At 54.2% G+C, this 8655-nt stretch overlaps 1 protein-coding gene across 1 annotated transcript; it reads left to right on the forward strand.

Moving 5' to 3' along the window:
• Nucleotides 1–1843: 1843 nt before the first annotated feature.
• On the forward strand, nt 1844–8452 carry SPRY2 (sprouty RTK signaling antagonist 2). Its single transcript, XM_069802474.1, has 2 exons — nt 1844–2763; nt 6671–8452. The coding sequence occupies exon 2, from the start codon at nt 6722–6724 to the stop codon at nt 7661–7663; it is 942 nt and encodes a 313-aa protein (XP_069658575.1). The 5' UTR covers nt 1844–2763; nt 6671–6721; the 3' UTR covers nt 7664–8452.
• The last annotated feature ends 203 nt before the right edge of the window (nt 8453–8655 follow it).

Below are 8655 nucleotides of genomic sequence, written 5' to 3' on the forward strand. Positions count from 1 at the left end.
CACAGCGAAGTGAAATTAAGATCGCGCCTTCCCTCTCGCAGGTTTTCTAACCTATGCTCGTCCCCCACAGCTGAACCCCGCGGATTTCCCTGCCGGCACAGCCTCCGCAGCCCCACACCGGGCACACACCTCCGAGGATGCTCAGGTCGGTCCTCGGCGCATCCACGGGCGCGCCCCTCAGCACGCCGCCCCGCCGCCGGGTGTCCCCTCCCGTGGGGGCAGCCCGGGGACACCGGGCTTCCTCCCGCCCTTCCTCTGCCCCCAAACGGCGCTGCCCCCGCCGCCTCCGTCCACCCGGCGGGCAGTTTGCTCCGTCTGCGGCTGCTGGAGGGGGGCGGGCAGGGAGGGCGGCGGCGGGACGGACGCTGGGGCCCGGGCACCGTCCCCGTCCCCGTCCCCCCCGGGGCGGCAGCAGTTTTGGGCGGGGTAGGGGCCGGTGAAGCCCCCGCGGACGGAAAGGAGAAGTTAGAGCCCTGCGACTCAGGCTAACCTTCCTGTCGGGCAACTGTGGAAAATAATTTGCAGGTTCAGCATCCTGTTGTGGAAGAATGTAAAAATAGGACAAGGCCGTCCGTGTAAGGCACTGCCCTTTTTATTTCCAGGCTTCTGCCGAGAACGACCACCTCCCTCAGAAGGCGGTGACCAGCAGGTGTAGAAGAGGAAGTGCCCGCAAAATCGCCTCAAGCAGTGAAAAGGGCCGGGGGGGCTTTTGCGCCGAGGATCGTTCCTGTCAGTAAGGCAGCGCACCGCTGCCCCACACACCGTGGGGATTTTGAGCAGTGCCGCACGTGGGGCGGGGATATCGGGGCTCGGTGCCTCCTACGGGGGTACGCCGCTCTGCGCGCTTCAGGGTACGCGTAGGGCGCAAGATGCGCGGGCCCAGCGGCAGTGGCCCCGCCGGTGACTTCAGCTCGTACAAAAGGCACCGAGCTGTGGCCGTGTCAGGAAACGCCCAGAAGACAAACAGTCACGTTTGCGAGCTGCTCGCAGACCGTGTCCCCCACACGAATGGGAATTAATCAAAACAAAGTTGGGAGGGGGTGTTGGGTGGTTTTTTTTTTTTTTCCCTAACGCCGCCCACCCCTCCGCACAGGCGAGGAGACCCCGCGGCCGCCCGTCCCGCCGCAAACCCCGCAGCCGCCCGAGGCGCGGAGAGCACCGCGGCCGCTGTCAGCCGCCCGGCCCGGCTGGGCTCGGCTCGGCCCGGCCCGGCTCGGTCCGGCGCCCGCTCCCCCCGTCCCGCCGCTCCGCGCCCCGCGGGCCCCGCTCCGCGCTCCCGGCCCCGCCACCGGGACGCCCCCCCCCGCGCCGCCTAATCGCGTTAATCCGCGGGACAATGCCCCAAGTGATCACCCTTCCTTCTCCTGCGCGGCCGGGGACCGACTGCTGAAAAGGGCGGGGGGGGGGGGGCACAAAGTGTAAACTTTTATTCCACTCAGTTAAAAAAAAACACGGGGGGGGGGAAGCACCTGGAAAGGGCTCTCCCGAAAGCCCGCCGCGGCGGGGAGAGCGTGCCTCCCCCCCCCGGGAGAAGCGAGCTCCCCTCGGCTCCCCTGCAAAGGCACCGGTGCCTGCCTCTGAATAAATACACGAGCACAAAAGCAAGCCCAAGCGTCGTGTGACCGCGCACGGAGGAGCCTCCTGTGGAAAGAGGCTGCGGCCAGGCCCCGGCAGCGGGGCTGCCCGCCGCCCCCGCGCAGCGCCGGGGCCGGGGCCGGGGCCGGGGCCGGGGCCGGGGCCGGGGCCGGGGCCGGGGCCGGGGCCGGGGCCGGGGCCGGGGCCGGCGGCGCTGCCCTTTTGAATGCCTCCCGCAGCTCGGAGTGCTGGCAGGGCGCTGGGAGCGCCAGTGAATGTAGCCCCGCAGAGCCAATGAGCTGGGACCGGATGCGATATATCCTCTGGGACAACAACTGCTCTGTTCCTCCTCAGATCCACATGACGCCATTTACTGCTGCTTTTGCAGAGAGATCACCCTACCTCCTCCGGAAAGAAAAAGAGAGAGAGGGAGAGAGCGAGCGAGCAGAAAAACGCCGAGCCCCTACAGCTCACATCTCAAATCTTCCTCCTCCTCCTCCACCTCCTCCAAACACACAACAACAACCACCACCACAAATCCGCTGCGCTCCCAAAACACCCCCCCCCCGATTGCAAACCACAGAGCTGCCTGCAACACACACACGCTCGCAGAGGGAGCGAGAAAGCTAGAGGGAGAGAGGGGAGAGGAGCTTGCAGCCAGCAGCTTCTCAGCAGAACGGCTACATTGCACAGCTGCTTTTTTGGAGGAGCTCAGTGGAAGAAAGCTCTGGGATTTTATTTTAGATCCACTTTATTTTGTTTTCTTTGGCTTTCCCCTTCCTCTTGATCATTTGCAACAGCAACAAAAAAAGTGACTTGGTATTGGCGATTCGGCCTCCTGTTCATTGAGGAAAAAAAAAGGAAAGTGTGTGTGTGAGAGAGAGAGACTGGGTGATTTCTTTTTAGGAGCAAAGAAAACCCACCCCGAACCGGAGAGGTGTTTTTATCATTATTATTATTATTATAGTGTATACGCGCACACACGTATTTATAATCGATCCGGGGAGAGGGACCTAACTTTGCTCTGGACTTTTTTACATGGTGATCATTCTTACTCTAATTTGCAAGTTGGACTAAAGCAGAGTTTGGAAAAGAATTTTTTTTTGCTTTAGGGCTGGATTTATTTGCAAACCGCAGGAAGAAGAAAATACAAGAGAGAGAGGGGTTTGGTGCAGCGCCGCGATCACGGTGAGAGCCTTTTCCTTCTTTGCAAAACAAGCTTTTCAGTACCCCCCCCCCCCCGTTTGCTCCAAGAAAACTCGTGGAAATGTTTGAGGCCGATCCCTTTTCCATTCGTACAGGTTCTCCCTCTCCCCCCTTCCCCTCTCCTTCCTTTCCCAGAGAGGAGCCGGAGGTGGGATTTCGGAGCGGTTTCTCTCCGGGGGGGGGAAGCTCCGCTGGGGTTTGCGGGCTGCGCCGCGTTTGCGCCCCGCCGGGGTGCCTCGGGGGCGCGGGGGGCGGAAGGCTGCGCGGGGGGCGGAGGGCTGCGCGGGGGCGCCGGCATGCCTGCGGGGGCTGCGAGCGGGGCGGGGGACACACACACACACACACGCCACGACACACACGACTTCGGCGTGTTCTCCCTGCTGCGGGGAGCCGGGCACGGGCGGTCCTGCGCGCTCCTGCCTCGGCGGGCACGCGTGGGTTTCCGACAAGCCCCGGGGGGAGGTGAGGGGAGGGCGCTGCGGGGCTGGCGAGCGCCGGGGCTGTTTGGCCCCCCGGCCTGGGGGGGAGAGCGAGCAACCCGCCTTCCAGTGCGTGATTTACGCCCGTCTGTGGTGGCGTCGGGAGAGCCGTGCGATTCGGAAGTGAGTGCACGTCTGGTACAGATATGTGTGTGTGCGTGCGTGCGGGTGTGTGTGTGTACACACATAGATATTTCTCGTGGGATGGAATTAACTCGGACCCTAAGACGAGGAAAGTCCTTCCCCGGGTTCTTCTATGCAGAGGGCATGTGTGGAGGGGAAGGAGAGCCTTAATTTTTGCTTTTACTTTTTTTTTCTTCCTTTGGTGGGTTTACTTTGCAACACCCCCCCCCCCAAAAAAAAAAAGCTGCTGGTGTTTCCAGCAAGCTATTTGTGTGTCAGTTTGCCCCACCCCGATGATAAAGTCCCTTTTGCCCTAATCCATAGTCTGATCACACACTCGGCCCTTAATGGGGGTTTCAAAGCACTTTGAAAGCAGAGGAGGTGGTTGGTGTGTGTGCGGTGGGGATGGGGGCGGGGGTGCCTTGCACAGGCTCCGGACACAAAACAGAAATTCACGGGCAGAGGACTTCTCCCCCTCAGGCTCGCCTTCTCCCAGCCAGCGAGACACGGGGTTTTTCCACAGCACGCGAGAAGCCCCTTGCGTTTTAAACTTCCCCAAACGTGCCGAACGCGAAACCCGGCCCCCTCGCTCGCCCTTTTGCCAATCCCAGCTAGGAGAAGTTAGCGATCATGGCACTTGAGCTCGGCGAGAGCGGACTTTGGCTTTTGGAAGCGGGGAATCGCGTTATCGCACGCGCGGACACACAAAAAGGCAAATGCTGCTTCTCCGCTCTCGGTGCGCGGCAAGGGGAGAAGCGCTAGCCCAGAGGAGGGCGAGACGTGCTTTCCCGGCAGAATTCTCCGGCAAACGTACGTTTGCAAATACAGGCGCCGGGGGTGTGCGGCTCGTCCTGTTAGCGGGTCCGGCGGGGGACCGGCGTCCCGCTGAAAATGCCTCCGGGGTCCCTCCGGGCTGGGGCGGCGGGGGGCGGGCTGGCGTTCGGGCGGTTCGCAGAACACGCGTAAAAGGCGAGGAGCTTTTCCCAGCGGCTGGCTTTGTGGAGCCGAGCGGGTGCTTATGGCGAGGCGGGGGGCGGGTGGTGGTGTAATCTGCCTTTTGCCCGACTGTCCCGGAGGTGTCGTCTCAAACCGTCTGCAGGGCGCCTTGCAGTCCCCGGGAGGGGACGGCTTCTCCAGCATCTCTCGGGGGAGGGCGGGGGGGAAGAGTTAAAAGGAAACATGGGTTTGACTTTCCTGATAAGGCGGCTGCAGCAGCCCCCTCCCACCTCCCGGCCCAGAGGATGTCTCCCGGTTATCTCCAGGTTGTCTGCACTTGCGGGGCTGCCGGCGGCTCCTGCGGGCGAGGGGCGGCCGCCTCCCACCTGCCGCGTGTCCGCGACCGCGTCCGCGTCCCGTCCCGTCCCCCCCGCCCCGCTCCGGGATGCAGCCTCTGACGGGGAAGGGGGCGAAGCGCGGGGGCTGCTCCTCCGGCGCCCACCTTGGCGTCTGAGGGGGCTCCGCCACCGGGACCGGGGTCGTCTCAAGCGCCTGCAGGTCGGGGTCAGCTCTGCTTTTGCACTGGGTTGTCATTCCTGGAGGGGCAGGGGTGGATTCGGCGGAGCTTCTCGGCTGGCTGAGTCTGCTTAAAATCTGGACCTGGAGGGCAGACAGGGCTGCTAGTGCCTCTCAGGGATGGGGAAAGCTTTTTATTTTCTATTCCTCTTTATCGCCAGATAGCTTCAGAGGAGGAAATGTCTACTTAGGCTGGTGGTTGCAACTTTTTATATGGCAAAGGCTTTAATTTGAAGAAAACATAAGCAATGCTTCAAGATAAGTTTGCAAGACTTTTTTTTTTTTTTTTTTTTTTTTTGGTGGGGGGGACAGCATGACATACGCTCTGTGTCCAAAACCAGGATTTGGCAATGTTTTAAATAGGTGGCTACTTTTTTTTTTTTTTAAAGAAAAAGCACTTGGGAGGGGGGAGGCAGGAGTTAAAAGGTTAAATGTTTTCCACTGCTGTTAGAATAAAGACAGTGTCTTGAGATATTCATTGTTGAACTGTTTGGCTATATTTTATTATACTGCAAGTATAGTATTATTGCTGGTAACTGATGTGTACAGAGTAACACTGTGGTGCTCTTTCTAGGTATAATTGAAGACATTGTGTGGTCCTTGTAAGAAGCTTGGTTCCTGCTTGGGTTTTAATTGTAAAATATTGTTCTGGATTTTTGTATAGGTAATTGGATTTTGGAACGACTCTAAGATATGATAAAGGCAAAACAAATAGTAACTAATTTAGAGGGCAGTACTTGAAACATTTGCATATCTGAGTGTGGAAGTTAGTTATTTACAAGTTCTCATCTTCTGGGTCTTTTACTGGGTTTCCATTTAAATTCTTAAGTCTGTGTTTCTACTCTGTAGTTAATGATCCTTTAAAGTAATATTTGCAATCAAGTAGACTATTTGGATGCTGGCATTGTTTGGTTATATTATGCATGCCTCTGTCCCACAAGCCACTCTTGGTAATATTTACAATTTGAAATGTAGTCTATGGAATTTTTTACACGTTTTAAAAAAATAAAACTGTGGTAGCATTGCTTTTGTAGTATTGAGCCTTAAAATAACAATCACAGTGGTGTACACAAGTATGACACACACTAAAATACTGGAGAGAGATATTTTTACTTGTGCTGTTGAAGTTTTTGGTAGCACTAACTCATTTAATGTCTAACCTCAAACATTTTATTGCTATTTAGTGTTTTTCTTGGGACCATTGGTATTAAACTAAAATTTCCTATTTACATCATGTAAAGTTTAATGTGTAAAGAGACTAGCCTACCAAAATATTATCCAGTTTTAAACAAAATTGGAGAATTATATGTCTGTCATCAGCAGGTCACGTTACACTTGCTAAATACTTGCAGGCTTTTTTTTTTTTTTTTTCCCCTTTCTTTTTTAGTATAAGTTTTTCAGTAGCCTGATGTGAAAAGAAGAGTCACTTCAAGTGGCTGAAATGCAATGACTTCAGAGGCCATGGTCTAACCAGAAGATGGCCTGGGAAGCCTTAGTTAGCAGGCGCAATACCTAGACTTTCTAGAGCCGCACGTTAAGATGTGTGGACCTAGAACAGACTCCCTTTACGGTCTCCACAGGAGTAGGCAGGACAGGCCAAGGGAAGTGCATTCAGCTGACCGGCGCCCACACTCCGCCCCAGATGTGCCTCCTTTTTTTAATGGCTGATGCATTACTAGATTGTGTGCGGTGCTGTGGGATCCTGCAGGCTTGACAGGCTGCCGGAGAGAGCATGAGATGTGTTGCAATAGTGAATCCTCTCTTTGTTGCTCCAGGATTTCAGATGTGTTCTAAGCCTGCCGGGGTGAGCACGCTTCCAGGCACTGATGGAGACGAGAGCTCAGCACGGCAGCGGGTCGCAGGCCTTGCTACAGGCTCGGCGTGACAGTGGGAGACCGCACGGGGAGCCCGACCTGCGGGATGTCCTGATGCAGCAGGTTCACGTCTTGTCGCTGGACCAGATCAGAGCCATCCGAAACACGAATGAGTACACGGAGGGACCTACGGTGGCTCCGCGGCCGGGGGTCAAGTCGGCTCCTCGGCTAGCGACCCAACCCAAAAATGAAAGGCCCCACGGCTTGCCCGAGCATCGTCATTTCAGCCGGATTCAGCACACGCAAACGCACGCCTCTCCTCGGGCGCCTCTGTCCCGATCCATCAGCACGGTCAGCACAGGTTCGCGGAGCAGTACAAGGACAAGTACGAGCAGTAATTCGTCCGAGCAGAGACTTCTAGGATCATCGTCGGGGCCGGTTGCCGACGGGATAGTCCGAATGCAGCCCAAGTCTGAGCTCAAGTCAAGTGAGCTGAAGCCGCTGAGCAAAGAAGACTTGGGAGCGCACAGCTACAGGTGTGAGGACTGTGGAAAGTGTAAGTGTAAGGAGTGCACTTATCCGAGGACCCTCCCATCGTGTTGGATCTGTGACAAGCAGTGTCTTTGCTCGGCCCAGAACGTGGTCGATTACGGGACTTGCGTTTGCTGCGTGAAGGGCCTCTTCTATCACTGCTCTAACGATGACGAGGACAACTGTGCTGACAACCCCTGCTCCTGCAGTCAGTCGCATTGCTGCACGAGGTGGTCCGCCATGGGTGTGGTGTCCCTCTTTCTGCCTTGCTTGTGGTGTTACCTGCCAGCCAAGGGTTGCCTTAAGTTGTGCCAGGGCTGTTACGACCGGGTGAATCGGCCCGGGTGCCGCTGTAAACGATCCAACACCGTTTGCTGCAAAGTTCCCAGCGTCCCCCCCAGGAACTTTGAAAAGCCAACATAGCATCGCTAGCCAGAAGTACTAAAGTAACAAGGTTTATTTTAGCGTACTTATGCAACCAACTAAGCAGCTATGGTCCCAGCACTGTACTAGAAGGGTTGGGGATATACTTTGCTGTTTGCAGTGAAATGCTTTTCTCTGCGTGTGCCATCTTAACTGATACGTTAGTTAGAATCCAGCTAGTGGCATACAGAAAAAAGAAAAAAAATGGGATGCAGTACATTGTGACCCACATATTGCATAAGCTAAAGCAACACAGACACTCCTAGGCAACTCTATTGTTTGTGAATAGTACTTGCAAAATTTGTAAATTAGCAAACGACTCCTTTTTTTCATTGTTTTCTGCCAGAGATAATGTGCTATATTTTTGTATATACAATAATATTTTCAACTGTGAAAAATAAGTGGTGTCATAAGACATGGCACAGTCACAAAATATTATACTAATATGTTGTACATTCGGAAGAATGTGAATCAATCAGTATGTTTTTAGATTGTATTTTGTCTTACGGAAACCTTCTATTACAAGACTCTGATTTCCCTTTGGACTTCATGTATATTGTACAGTTACAGTAAAATTCAGCCTTTATTTTCTAATTTTTTCAACATATTGTTTAGTGTAAAGAATATTTATTTGAAGTTTTATTATTTTATAAAAAGAAATATTTATTTTAAGAGGCATCTTACAAATGTCACCCCTTTTTATGAGGACGTCATAGTTGCTGCAAATAAGGGGTGAACGATGCATATGTTCACTATAAAATAGAAAATATATTAACGTTTGAAATTAAACTGGGCTGCTTGTCATTTTTTCCCCCCATTTATTGTTCCGAGTTGGGAAAACTGGTACTTCTAATTGCAAACTTCACAGTGATACAGTCACAGTGAGTCTAATATGAAAACACAAACAGAATTTTTAAGTGTATTTTTTTGTTGTTGTTTACTACTTCAGCTGAAAATAATGCAGGATTTTTGCTTCCTTCCTTTGCACAAAT

This window comes from Haliaeetus albicilla, chromosome 15 (genome assembly GCF_947461875.1).
Source record: "Haliaeetus albicilla chromosome 15, bHalAlb1.1, whole genome shotgun sequence".
NCBI lineage: Eukaryota > Metazoa > Chordata > Aves > Accipitriformes > Accipitridae > Haliaeetus > Haliaeetus albicilla.